General features: G+C 47.8%; 3 gene segments (V, D, J or C); all 3 read right to left on the bottom strand.

The window, feature by feature from the left end:
• Positions 1–14496, bottom strand: part of LOC112428039 (immunoglobulin heavy constant gamma 2-like) — a 163762-nt gene that overhangs the window by 124915 nt on the left and 24351 nt on the right.
• The window catches only part of LOC105489913 (immunoglobulin heavy constant gamma 1-like), a 100150-nt gene that overhangs the window by 61509 nt on the left and 24145 nt on the right, over positions 1–14496 (bottom strand).
• The window catches only part of LOC112428038 (immunoglobulin heavy constant delta-like), a 28087-nt gene continuing 23675 nt past the window's right edge, over positions 10085–14496 (bottom strand). The window contains 3 exon segments of the C gene segment in view: positions 10085–10418; positions 10702–10859; positions 13609–13932. Of these exon segments, the coding sequence occupies positions 10410–10418; positions 10702–10859; positions 13609–13932 (491 nt within the window).

Genomic DNA, 14496 nt, shown 5'->3' with positions numbered 1-14496 from the left:
TTGGTAAAGCGCAGTATTAGGGTGAGAGTTACCCGATTTTCCAGGTGTGGTGTGTCTCAATTTTCTTTGGCTAGGAAAAGGAATTTCCTTCCCCCTTGAGCTTCCCAGGTGAGGTGATGCCTCGCCCTGCTTCAGCTCTCGCTGGTCAGGCTGCACACACAGTCCAGCACCAACTGCCCGACATGCCACAGTAAGATTAACCTGGTACCTCAGTTGAAAATGCAGAAATCACCCGTCTTCTGTGTCGCTCACTCTGGGAGCTGGAGGCTGGAGCTGTTCCTATTCGGCCATCTTGGGTGCGCCCCTATTCTACTTTTTTTTTGCAGCTATTGTAAAAGGGTTTGAGTTCTTGATTTGATTCTCTGCTTAATTGCTGTTGGTGTATAGAATAGCTACTGATTTGTGTACGTTAATCTTCTATCCGGAAACTTTGCTGAATTTTTTTTCCATCCTAGGAGCTTTCTGGAGGAGTCTTTAGGGTTTTCCAGGTAAACAATCATATCATCAGTAGTGACAGTTTGACTTCCTCTTTATTAATTTGGATGCCCTTTATTTCTTTCCCTTGTCTGATTACTCTGTCTAGGACTTCTAATACTATGTCCAATACTATGTTGAAGAGGAGTGGTGACAGTGGGCATCCTTGTCTTTTTCCAGTTCTCAGAGGGAATGCTTTCAACTTTTCCCCATTCAGAATTATGTTGGCTGTGGGTTTGTCATGGATAGCTTTTTTTTACATTGAGTATGTCCTTTGGTATGTCAATTTTGGTGAGAGTTTTAATCATAAAGCTATGCTGGATTTTGTCAAATGCTGTTTCTGCATCTATTGAGATGATCATGTGATTTTTGTTTTTAATTCTATTTATGTGGTGTATCACAATTACTGACTTGCATATGTTAAACCATCCCTGCATCCCTGGTATGAAACCCACTTGATCATGGTGGATTATCTTTTTGATATGTTTTTGGACTTGGTTAGCTAGCATTTTGTTAAGGATTTTAGCATCTGTGTTCATCAAGGATATTGGTCTGTAGTTTTGTTTTTGGTTATGTCCTTTCCTGGTTTTGGTAATAGGGTGATGCTGGCTTCATAGAATGAATTAGGGAGGCTTCCCACTTTCTCTATCTTGTGGAATAGCTCCAATAGGATTGGTAATAATTCTTCTTTGAATGTCTGGTAGAATTCTACTGTGAATCTGGTCCTGGACTTTCTTTGTTGTTGGTAATTTTAAAATTACCATTTCAATCTTGCAGCTTGTTATTGGTTTCTTCAGGGTATATAATTTTTCCTGATTTAAGCTAGGAGGGTTGTATTTTTCTAGGAATTTATCCATCTCTTCTAAGTTTTCTAGTTTATGTGCATAAAGGTGTTCATAGCAGCCTTGAATGATCTTTTGTATTTCTGTGTTGTCAGTTGTAATATTTCCTGTTTCATTTCCTATTGAGGTGATTTGGACTTTCTTCTTTTCTTGGTTAATCTTGCTAATGGTCTATCAATTTTATTTATCTTTTCAAAGAACCAGCTTTCTGTTTCTTTTATCTTTTGTATTTTTTTTGTCTCAATTTCCTTTAGGTTTGCTCTGATCTTGATTATTTCCTTTCTTCTGCTGAGTTTGGATTTGGTTTGTTCTTATTTCTCTAGTTCCATGAGTTGTGACCTTAGAATGTCAGTTTGGGCTTTTTCAGTCTTTTTGATGTAGGCATTTAGGGGTATGACCTTTCCTCTTAGCACCGCCTTTGCTGTATTCCAGAGGTTTTGACAGGTTGTGTCGCTGTTGTCATTCGGTTCCTTTTGGAGTTGATTTCCTATCATGTGGTCACATTCTATTCAACAGCGTATGGAACATTCTCCTAGACAGACCGTACGATAGGCCACAAAACAAGCCTCAATAAATTTAAGAAAATTGAAATGATATCAAGCACTCTCTCAGACCACGGTGGAATAAAACTGGAAACCAACTGCAAAAGGAACCTTCAAAACCATGCACATACATGGAAATTTAAATAACCTGCTCTTGAATGATTATTGGGTCAAAAACGAAATCAAGATGGAAATTAAAGAAATTTTTGAACCGAAAGTACCGGGTAACCTATAAAGGAAAACCTGTCAGATTAATAGCAGGTTTCTCAACAGAAACACTACAAGCTAGAAGAGATTGGGGCCCTATCTTCATCTTCCTCAAACAGAACAATTATCAGCTGAGAATTTTGTATCCAGTGAAACTAAGCATGTGGTGCGTTTGTCTCACAGCTGTTAAGATTCTTTCCTTCATCTGAACTTTAGGTAACCTGATGACAATGTGCCTAGGTTTTGTAGATTGCTTGTTTTAGTTTTAGTTTTAAAGATCTTTTTGTGATGAATTTTCCAGGCGTTCTTTGTGCCTCTTGTATTTGGATGTCTAGGTATCTCACAAGGCCGGGGAATTTTCCTTAATTATTCCCTCATATATGTTTTCCAAACTTTTAGATTTCTCTTTTTCCCCGGGAACACTAATTATTCTTAGGTTTGTTCATTTAACATAATCCTAGACTTCTTGGAGGCTTTGTTCATATTTTTTCTTATTCTTTTTTCTTTGTCTTTGTTGGGTTAATTCAAAGACCTTGTCTTCAAGCCCTGGATTTCTTTCTTCTACTTGTTCAATTTTATTGCTGAGACTTTCCAGAACATTTTGCATTGCTGTAAGTGTGTCCAATGTTTCCTGAAGTTTTTATTGTTTTTTCTTTATGCTATCTATTTCCTTGAACATTTCTCCCTTCACTTCTTGTATTGTTTTTTTTTTTATTTCCTTGCATTGGGCTTTACATTGATGTGGTACCTCCATGATTAGCTTAATAACCAACCTCCTGAATTCTTTTTTAGGTAAATCAGGGATTTCTTCTTGGTTTGGATCCATTGCTGGTGAGCTAGTGTAATTTGTTGGGGGCGTTAAAGAGCTTTGTTTTGTCATATTACCAGAGCTGGTTTTCTGGCTCCTTCTCATTTGAGTAGGTTCTGTCTGAGGGAAGGTCTAGGACTGAAGGCTGTTGTTCAGATTCTTTTGTCCCACGGGGTGTTCCCTTAATGTAGCACTCTCCCCCATTTCCTATGGATGTGGCTTCCTGAGAGCCGAGCTGTAGTGATTGTCAACTCTCTTCTGGGTCTAGCCACCCAGCAAGTCTACCAGGCTCCAGGCTGGTACTGGGGGTTGTCTGCACAGAGTCCTGTGATGTGAAACGTCTGTGGGTTTCTCAGCCATGCATACCAGCAACTGTCCCAGTGGAGGTGGCAGGGGTGTGAAATGGACTCCATGAGGAGTCCATTAGCTTTAGTGGTTTAATGCTCTATTTTTGTGCTGGTTGTCCTCTTGCCGGGAAATGGCGTTTTCCAGAGAGCATCAGTTGTGGTAGTATGGAGAGGAACCAGCGGTGGGTGGGGCCCTAGAACTCCTAAGAGTATATGCCCTTTGTCTTCAACTACCAGGATGGGTAGGGAAGGACCATCAGATGCAGGCAGGGCTAGGTGTGTCTGAGCTCACAGAGTCTCCTTGGATGGATCTTGCTGCGGCTGCTGTGGGGGATGGCTGTGAGGTTCCCAGGTCAATGAGTTGTGAACCTAGGAGGATTATGACTGCCTCTGCTGAGTCATGGAGGTTGTCAGGGAAGTGGGGAAAGCTGGCAGTCACAGGCCTCACCCAGCTCCCATGCAATCCGAAGGGTGGGTCTCACTCACACCATGCCCCTTGCCAACAGCACCGAGTCTGTTTCCAGGCATTGGGCAAGCAGAGAACTTGCCCCAGACTACCTGCTTCCCAGCTCTGAAAGAACAGGACTTTGTTCCTCCACTGGTGGAGTCTGCACTCCGGATTCGTGCCCTCCCCTGAGTTCAGCTGGAGACTTCCTTCTCCCTGTGACATTTTCCCTGTGCCTCTGGCCACCCTCCCAAAGTATTCATATGGTGCCAAGCAGGAATGTCCTGCTTGGGGACCCAGCAAGCTCTCAGGGCCTTTCCTGCTGCTCCCTCTACTCCTGTATTTCACTTGACTTTCTAAATTGACTCAGCTCCAGATAAGGTTGGACCTTCAGTTTCTCTAGTGAGGGTGTGTGTGCAGGACGGAGGATCTCTCATTCCCACTTCCACTGTTTGGGCACTCACAGTATTTGGGGTGTCGCTGGGTCCTGCAGGAGCAGCCTGCTTCCTTCAGATGGTCTGTGGGTCCTCTTAGGATTCCTGATTTATTCCTGCAGTTGTTCTGGAGCTAAAATTCATGACGCGAGCCTCCACATGTGCTCTGTCCGTCCCAGTCGGAGCTGCAATCTAGCCCTGCCTCCTGTCCACCATGATGGTCTCTCCGCCTTCATTCTTTTTTAATGGCTGTGGAGTTTTCCACTGAGTGTTCTGTGGTTCATTGAAACAATTTCCCACTGATGGGCCTTTGGTTTGTTTTCAGGTCTTTATGCTGCAAAGGGTATTATTGTGCATATACCTTAAAGTTACTTGCTCAACTCTATTTGTAGATTAAATTCAGTTCCACGTGGCTGGGGAGGCCTTGGGAAACACAATCGTGGTGGAAGGGGAGCAGGTACGTCTTACATGGCGGCAGATGAGAGTGGTTCTTTTCTATCTTGTTTTTAGGTTTTTCCTAAATCTGTGCTTTGAAACGACCTTTAAACAAACTCCAAATTAGATAAAATTATTTTTTGAAATAAAAATAAGTTAGAAATGCCTTTCTTATAAATTTTAGAAATAAAAATCACATCTTTTTTTTGGTATACTTTGTAGACAGAATTATACATATTAATTAGAATTTTAACTCTTCATAAGTTTAATTTCTAGCGAGTTTTAACCATTTGTCACATATCACTATTTTATAGATGAGAAACATTTTATAATTTTTGAAAACATATTTCCATAGTTTTTACATATATTAATAGACCCAAATAAATTTAGTCTTTCCACAAAATTTGTGTAAAATTTAAGAAGCCAAGAACAAACATTTATGTTCCATAAGTTGTTTTAGGTTTAAAAATCTTATTTGGAAATGACCCGGACATTTAATGAGTGTCTATTATTTGACTGAAGATAACGTAACTTTAAGATTTTAAATTACATGGCTGGGTATGGTGGCTCACGCCTGCAATCCTAGCACTTTGGGAGGCTGAGGCAGGTGGATCACAAGGTCAGGAGATTGAGACCATCCTGGCTAACACGGTGAAACCCCATCTCTACTAAAAATACAAAAAACAGCCGGGCGTAGTGGCAGGTGCCTGTAGTCCCAGCTACTCAGGAGGCTGAGGCAGGAGAATGGCATGAACCCGGGAGATGGAGCTTGCAGTGAGCCGAGATCACGCCACTGCACTCCAGCCTTGGTGACAGAGTGAGACTCCGTCTGAAAAAAAAAAGACTGTAAATTATATGAAAATCTCATTTATAAACATTTATTTTATTGACATTTATCTTATTTATTTATTTATTTTTTAGTTGGGGGTCTTGTTGCATTGCTCAGGATGGCCTGAACTGGGCTCAAGCAATCCTCCCACCTCAGCCTCCTGAGTAGCTAGGACTATAGGCGTGTGCCATGTCACCAGGCTTAATTAATTTATTTTTAACAATTTACCTAGATTACTTATGAAAATTGAGATATTAGACAAAGCTAGCCATCACTGAAATTTATTTCCCTTTTAACCATTCTTATAGCCTGTGATTATTAGATGTTCACTTAAGTAAGAAACTTAGTTAAGTGTATGGGTATTTTGTCGATAACTCAGAAGATACAGCTGTTTTTATTAAGCCAGTCATATTAAATTAGTCTTTTTTTTTTTTTGAGATGGAGTCTCGCTCTGCTGCCCAGGCTGGAGTGCAGTGGCGCTATCTTGGCTCACTGCAACCTCTGCCTCCCAGGTTCAAGTGATTTTCCTGCCTCAGGCTCCCAAGTAGCTGGGATTATGCACACCACCATGCCTTGCTAATTTTGTATTTTTAGTAGAGATGGGATTTTGCTGTGTTGGCCAGGCTGGTCTCAAAGTCCTGACCTCAAGTGATCTGCCCACCTTGGCCTCCCAAAGTGCTGGAATTACAGGCCTGAGCCATCGCACCCAACCAAATTAGTCTTATTTATCAAAGATCATATAAAGATTATTCTGTTTTAGGATGGGTTTATAGTTTTATCATCTTTGTGTCAAACCCTGACATCTTAAAACATCTATTAGAGACAAATATAAAACTGCCTGACCAGTAAACTCAGGCAAAAATGTATGCTGACAATTCTGAGAATATTTGTATTTTTATTTTACCAACAATTTAAAAAGTGATTTATTTATTAAAGATATACTTAAGTCACATGAACTAAAAGGCATTTGGGTTAATTAGTATATAGTTTTTATGAATTCTCATTTATTTAAGCCAATCTAAATAGAATCCCTTAATAGATTTTTTGTTGATGATGCCAGATTTTACCATGTAGATACAACATACAACATAATACACATACATATGCATAAACACACTTAACCACATACACACACAAATAAAGACATTATAGCTTTCATTTTAGAATTTTGGTCATGAGATAATAACACAAATCTATCAGTTTCTAAAAGACACGTCAATCCAAATTATGTTTTTGACAAAACTGGGACTTGTTCACATGCTAAACTTTATTTGTCCTGATAGGTAATCTAATGAGGGCCATGGATCAGAATTTTGGGTTTCTGCATTAAAGCAGAAAACTGCATTAAAACAGTGTCTGCATTAGTTTGATTTCAAAAGACCTTTTTCAGTTTTAAATGAATTTAAGGTTAAATTTTCAGTGATTGTGTTTTAGCTAGGACTGGCTGAATTCCATATGAGAAACAAAAATCTTCAGCTAGTCTATACTAGTAACAGATCTATATTTTCGTTGCTGGTCTGATTTTCTGGACTAGACAATGCATGCAGGGAAGCATTTTAGCAGTGTTTTTCCTTTTTCTGGCACCTGTGTGGCAAAGCAAAATTTTTATGGCAGACAGAGATACCTTGTATTACTGCTCTAAGCTCGAGATTTTGGCCTGTTCTATCTGAGAGCCTAATTTCTATAAATATTTACCTAGTTATTTTCTTTTAGACTGTCAGTCCTTCAGTTAGCTATTCCATCAGCCTAAGCAATTGTTAGCCAGGCAAACCTAAATTTACATTTTCAACAGAAATGACTCTTAGATCTAGGTCATTGGTTACCATAAAGCTGTTGTAATTTGTAAAGCCATTAATTTAAAACCTTTAAGAAACTTTAAAACATCTTGGGCCAGGCGCGGTGGCTCAGGCCTATAGTTTTAGCACTTTGGGAGGCCAAAGCAGGCGGATCACTTGAGGTCAGGAGTTCCAGACGAGCTTGGCCAACAGAGTGAAAACCCATCTCTACTAAAATACAAAAACTAGCTGGGCATGGTGGTGAGCGCCTGTAATCAGCTACTCAGGAGACTAAGGCGGGAGAATCACTTGAACCCAGGAGGCAGAGGTTGCAGTGAGCCAAGAAGGGAACCACTGCATTCCAGCCTAGGTGACAGAGCAAGACTCCAGCTCAAAAAACAAACAAAAAACAAAAAACAAAAAATCTTGGCTGGAATGCTGTAACCAGTGAGTTTTATTGCAACATGAGTAAAAACATCAGCAGGTTTAAAGTCGGCAGAAAAAAAAAATAGAGAGACAGAGGAGTTAGGAGGCTCTACATGGTGACTACAGTTGCAGGGTTTTTGTTAGAGAGTTGGAACAATGACCATTTGAACTCTAAGTTTTCCTTGATGTAATTTGCCCATTAGTTTAAAAATGTGCACAAGGATGTAGCCAGCGGGAGTCCCAGAAAACTTGGCATGCCTTAATATTTAAAAACCATTCCCCTTCTTAATAATCTTTTTACAGTAAAGAACATTCTACAGATGCTATGAGGCCACGCTGGCAGTTTGGACTGGTGCTTTAGATGGTGGTGACTGCTGTAGCAGCTTTTAATGAGCCAGCCTGTGCCCACCATTTAGAATGTTTGTTTTGCTCTCAAAAGATTTTTAGAAACAAGCAGAGGAAAAGAGCCAAATCATTGACAGATACACACAACCACAGCAAAAAAAAAAAAAAAAAAAAAAAAAAAAAAAAGGCAAGATAACGGTGCTCACAAAAATGTTAACCCAAGCATGCATATCCAACAAAATATTAAATGAGGCATACAGAAAGAGCCAAAGTCACCTCGCCAGAGAAGACATCCCTCAGAGACAGAATGCAAACTCTGTAGAAACCAGAGTACTCAGACCGGAATGTCTTTATGCCAAACAGGACTTGCCAGAAAACACAAAAAGTCTTTTATCATTCCAGGAGGGACATACGGTCCTTTATGAAGGCAGTCCAATAACCAAAACAAACCCGACCTAATATTAAAAAAGCATTTTCTAAAAAGAGGGAGGGTTTGGCCTGAGAGAAGATTGAGTAGGTCAGAAAAAGCAAGCCGTGGAAGCTGAGAGCTCAAAGGGCTCAAGTGAATATGCACACCGGCCCCAGGAACTGCTGATTCCTTCCAGCAGTGATCCTTCTCCACATCCCACTTCTGACTCCATTTATCTCAACCTAAATAACAGAGAAAGGCCCTCTAAAAGAAAAATATATCTATTTGCGGATAGAGCATTGCAATGGGATATGCCTGCCATAGTCAACTATGTATGTATTCAGGGAGGCAAAGGGAGATCAAGGCTTTCAAAGGAAAAGTGAGGAGGATTACATGATTGTTTTGAGATAATTACCCTTGCTACAAGGACCAATAACAAAGGCAATGCCAGTCGGAGGTTGGACAGGCCGTTGCTGGGAAGATGTCCTCACAGAAATATTTTCTGTGTAAGGTTGTGATAGCCTTTGTGCCAGTTGCAGTTTTTGTAGAGTCTTTTATAGTAGTTTTTGTTATCAAGTGTTTATGGATGAGAACCCACTTTTCTTCTTGGTCTTCCTAGGCTCTATTTGTCAGGGATTAAAAAAAAATAGGTGACTCAATTTTGATTCTGATGACTTCCACATACTATAGACATGGTGGCTCATAAACAACAGAAACTGATTTCTCACCGTTCTGGAGGCTGAATGTCCCAGACCAAGGCTGCTCCAGCAGACGGGTATCAGGCGAGGCCTGCATCCTAGTTCATAGACAGCATCTCCTCACAAGGGAGAAAGGGTGAGGGAGCTCTCTGGGGCCTCTCTTATAAGGGCGCTAATCTTCTTCATGAGGGCCCCACTTTTATGACCTCAGCACCCCTAAAAACCCCATCTTCTAATACCATTACATTGGAGGTTAGGATTTCAGGGAGAAATGTATGAATATATGAATGTATGAATTTCAGGAGGACACACATGTTCAGCTCACAGCAGACGATAACAGGAGGGCCGACCAATACCCGGGTCCTTGCTGAGCCCCTTTCAGATAGAATTTTACTCACTTGTCACCTCATTCTACTTGACAGGTATTTTCACCCCATTCTGATGAGGAAAGGGAGGTACAGGGTTCAGGCTCTTGCCCACAGTCATGCAGACAGTAAGAGGTGCAGGCAGATACACACAGAAAGAGCTCCATATGCAAGGTTGTTCCTGTGCCATCTTCTCATGGTGTGTGCATGTGTAAGTGTGCATGTCTGTGTGTATGTGTGTGCATGACCATATGTGTTTTTGATGCCTATGTGCACTTGTGTGTGTGCAGGTGCACGTCCGTGTATGTGCATGCAGATGTGTGTGTCTGCAGACCAGCACATGCATGCCTTGTGCGTGTGTGCCCATGCCTGTGCATCTGCCTGTTTGCACGCATGTGGGTGTACTGCATGTGTGTGCATATGTGTTTGTGAGCTGTGCATATGTATATGTGCACATAGATGTGTGTGTGCATGTGTGTGCATGTACAGGTGAGCATGCATGTTTGTGTTTGGTGTGTGGAGGGGCGTTTCTTAGCCCATAACTTCAGAGCAGGGTCTCTGCTCAGTTCTTGCTGTGACAGCTTTGGCTATTGTGTTCCCTGTTGCTGCTGACACCCCAAACTCCCTGCCTATTGCCTTCAGCTCCCTGTGTCTTTTAACTTCAGGTGAATCCAGGCCGCTGGGACAAAGCACAGGAGGCAGGTGAAATGAACCAAAGCGTGTTTATGGGGAGGCCGGGGGGTGCAGATGGGACTAGCTGGCTCTGGGGGAAGCACAGGAAGGAGGCACAGGGGTTAGGGCCAGGGCAGGGGTGCTCCGCTTCACCTGCGGAGTGATGGGTGCCCGTTCCCCTGGTCTAGAAGACTGGGTTCTGTGGCGGACAGAGGGGAGCTGGAGGCAGGGGCTGGTGCATTTTCCTGCGTACAGCAGAGTCCAGGGTGGGTCCTTTCTGCTCTCTGGCATCCACGGATGAGGCACAGAGGCTGCTTCCCTTTTCTGCAGGTACAGGGCGTCCTGCTCTTCTAGGGCTACTTCACCTGCAAGACAGCCCCTGGGGTCAGACGGGGGCTAGAAGCCTGAGGGGTGCAGGGGCAGGGGAGACAGAGGAGCAGGGGAGGGGGTGCTGTCCTTTATCCACAGGGTCAAGAGGGCCTTCGGCAGTGTCCACAGCCCACAGTGGGCCTGCATGTCCTCTAGGCTCCCTCAGCCCTGCCTCTGCCTGGTCCAAGATCCCCGGATCAGCTCCGGCATGTCCCCCGGAAGGGCACCTTGCCCCGTACCCACCCCGAGGGGCACCGAGAGCATGGCGGCTCCCCTGACCTTGATGAAAGTGACAATGCCGCTATAGAGGAGGGTGAGGACGAAGAGGGCCACGAACGTGGACAGGGTGGTCCACAGGCTGCCCATGTCATCCAAGGTCGTGTAGTCATCGCTGTTCTCATCCTTGCTCTGAGGGATCGGGGGGGTTGTGGCCAGGTCTGGGGAGGAACAGGGGCTGAGTGAGAAGCTCCCTGGTCCTGAGGGCCAGGCTACTCCTCCACCCGCCCCACACAGGGTGGAGCTGAAATGACAGCGAGTCTTTCCAGGAGGCATGGTTATCTCCAGGGAGCTCCCAGCCTTGCCCTCTTGCTCATCTGCCCCCTTGACAAGCCTCTGCCCACTGGGTCCTCCCCGCCTGGACATGTCGCTGCCCTGAGTGGGGCAGACAGACAGAACCATAGACTCTCGTGGTTTGGGCTCCTGTGACAAGGGTGATGGGAGGCTGGGGCACTTCTGCACACCTGCACACTTGGAGGCCTTCTTTAGGAAGTGGCCACTGTGACAAGGTGTGGAAGGCAAGACACAGCCAGGCAACAAGGACACAGTGGCTTCTCCACGGGGGGGAAAGCAGATGCCCTGAACTGGAGGGGCTGACCCAGGAGGGTGGAAAGGGGCCCAGGAGGGGAGATCCAGGCAAGGCGATTTTATCCCAGCAGCAGGAGGGAGCCATGGAAGGGGCTAAGCAAGAGTCTGTCACGAACAAATGTGTGTGTAAAAGGTAATCTGCAGCTGGAGACGGTAGTGGGGCCCAAGGCAAGCCCAGGCTGGGAAAAACACTTCCGTGGCCAGCACAGCCCCCTCCATGAGGAAGAGCCTGTGGGCGGGCAGGAAGCATTGACAAGAACCAGCCACGTCACAGATTTCCTAGTGTTCATTCAACAAGCGTTTATTGTGGTTGTACTGTGAGCTCAGCCAGGGCTGCTGAGTGGCGGGTGTGGACGGATCTGTTCCAGGGATCATTTCACGGGGCCACGGTCTGTTAAATCTAATAACAAAAAATTGGCGTGTCTTTCTGTTCATATCATTTTTCTAGTATTTCTTACTGCATTTTACAAAGGCATTGTTTTGTGAAGAACTGGAAATTTAGAAAGAAGCTGGATTCTCTGCCACAGATAACATGAGACACGTGGAATACACCATGTGTGGTCTGGGTGGGTCAGAGAGCTCCTGCCCTGCTCTCTCAGGTGGAGGCCGGGGTGCTCAGATACCTGCACCCCGCCTGCCCACGCACATACAGGAGCCCCTCCTAGCACCAACTCACTTCCTCCTCACAGCAGCCCAGGACGTGGCCCCTGCTGGCTCAGCAGACAAGAGGGGAAATCGAGGCAAGAAAAGCACAGGGGCTTCCTTGGACCAAGGCGCCAGGGTTCTCCGGGATAAGCCTTAGCTCTAACCACTGCACTGTCTGGGCCTCACTGCTTGGGAGGGAGACTTGTGCTTGGGGGCATAAGAGTTCACTCAGATATCCTAGGTACACACGGGTACACACACACACACACACCCCATAGTACTGCAAGCTGGGGCCCTGGTGTGTGGTGGCAGGGCAGCTTCCAGTCTCTCCCAGGTCTGGCCAGGTGGATGGTCCAGCTCACCTGTGAGATCTCAGACTGTGCCTGGAGATGACTGGACAGCTGGGCTTGGGAGCCTGGGGGAGGGTCAGCGTGGAGCCCATAGTGGGGGGTGGACAGGCAAGGTCAGGAGGCCATGGCAATGATGGGAATCTGTAGGCCAAACCTGGGCCCCAGCACAGATGGTGCCCCGAAGGGGAGGGGGCAGTGGACAGGGAGTCCCGGCCCCTGGTGGGCAGCCATGGGCTGGGGCTGCAGCTTCAGGGGAGACCATCTGTTGGGGACAGGGAGGTTGGGGGACTGAGAAGCAGCTGTTGCTGCAGGGGGTGTGCCTGAAGGGTCAGGTGGGGCTGCTGCCCCACAGGCCACCCACTGCTGTGGGGCCCATCTGTGTGAGGCAGGCAGGATCGGACACTGTCCTCGGAGGGGGTTCTCTGTGAGGCCACCTCACAGGGTTGCTCTTCGGGAAGGCCCATGCTGGGTCAGGGCTGCTGGCAGCCCCTGGGGCCAACAGAGCCTGGGACAGCCCTCAGCCCTGCCCCTGATTGACTTGGGTGTCTTCCTTTCCCTGGCTCTGCAGAGCGGCTGGGCGCCTGGCTACAGTTCACACCTGGGGCCCTTCTGCGCCTCCCTTGGCTAGACAGCTGGGGCACCGGCAGCAGGCCCTGAGCAGAGCGGACACCCTCTTGCTGTGTGCACAGCCCCTCATGGCCACCATGTCCCGCTGGGGCCATGCTCGGGCAGGGGCTGCACTGGTCTGGGTGCTATGCCTCAAGGGGGTGGCAAAGGGTGGGCCTGGCAGGAGGCTGGGAGCTGTCACTCTGGGTTGGCGCCCACTGTGGGTATGTGTGGGGCTGACCTTTCACTGGGCACTGAGCCCAAACCTGACATCTGGGGGTCTCTGGAGATCCCCTCTGGCTCCCAGAGGTGCTGACTGTGGTCTTGACAGTCAGATGTCCCCAGGGAGGGCAGCTGCTCAGGATGACCACATTCACGGTCACACCAAGGAAGGCCTGTGCCCAGCACCCAGCCATGAGGAGCGTCTTGGCAGGAAACCACCACTCCTCAGGGCATGGCGAAGGGTCGTATTCATCTCTTACTGTGCTAGCCAGCCTGGGCCAGCACGTGGTGTGGCCAGTGAGGATGGGTGCTGGGACACCCACGGCCCAGGAGTACTGGGAAGCCTTTGCTCCTGCCAGACACCGAGAAGGAGCCTGTGTGCCCCGGGCAGCATAGCCCTGCCCCTGCCCAGTGCCCCACCCCTGCCCAGTACGGAGTCCAGCTCCTTATGGTCCCCCACAGAGTCCCCCTCCCAACCCTGGGCCTAGGGGTGACTTACAGCTGACATCCAGGCTCCGGCTGGCGTTGAGCAGAGTCCTGGAGTCCTCGTGGCTGACCACACACGTGTAGGTGGCTGGCTGAGGGCTGGTCGGGCCTGGGACACGCAGCACACTCCAGGCCCAGAACATGGTGCTCCCGGGCTGTGGAGTGGGGTGCGTGGTGGCAAACCAAGAAGTGTTCACCTCGCGCTGGTCCTCCAGCCACATCAGGAGGATGTTGGGGGGCGAGAAGTCAGACACCTCACACAGGAGCCATGAGGCTGCTTCCGGAGGGTCAGACGAGGCCAACAGGTTCAGGGAAAGCCTGACGGGTGCCTGGGCAGCTGCAGGGAGGCAGGGGAGGCTGTCAGGCTGTGGCCACAGGGGGCGCTGCGGGGAGGCGGGGGAGGCTGTCAGGCTGTGGCCACAGGGGGCGCTGCGGGGAGGCGGGGGAGGCTGTCAGGCTGTGGCCACAGGGGCGCTGCGGGGAGGCGGGGGAGGCTGTCAGGCTGTGGCCACAGGGGGCGCTGCGGGGAGGCGGGGGAGGCTGTCAGGCTGTGGCCACAGGGGGCGCTGCGGGGAGGCGGGGGAGGCTGTCAGGCTGTGGCCACAGGGGGCGCTGCGGGGAGGCGGGGGAGGCTGTCAGGCTGTGGCCACAGGGGGCGCTGCGGGGAGGCGGGGGAGGCTGTCAGGCTGTGGCCACAGGGGGCGCTGCGGGGAGGCGGGGGAGGCTGTCAGGCTGTGGCCACAGGGGGCGCTGCGGGGAGGCGGGGGAGGCTGTCAGGCTGTGGCCACAGGTGGCACTGGGAGAGAAGCGGGGCCGGCCAGGGTGCTGGTGCCTCCCTTCTCCTTTCCTGTGAAAGATGATGGGTGCTGCTGGGGCCCAGCTGGGGTTGTGGCCCTGGGGC

Source organism: Macaca nemestrina, chromosome 7 (assembly GCF_043159975.1).
Source record: "Macaca nemestrina isolate mMacNem1 chromosome 7, mMacNem.hap1, whole genome shotgun sequence".
NCBI lineage: Eukaryota > Metazoa > Chordata > Mammalia > Primates > Cercopithecidae > Macaca > Macaca nemestrina.
The sequence above is the reverse complement of the archived record's forward strand: the minus strand, read 5'-3'. Positions and strand labels throughout refer to the sequence as shown.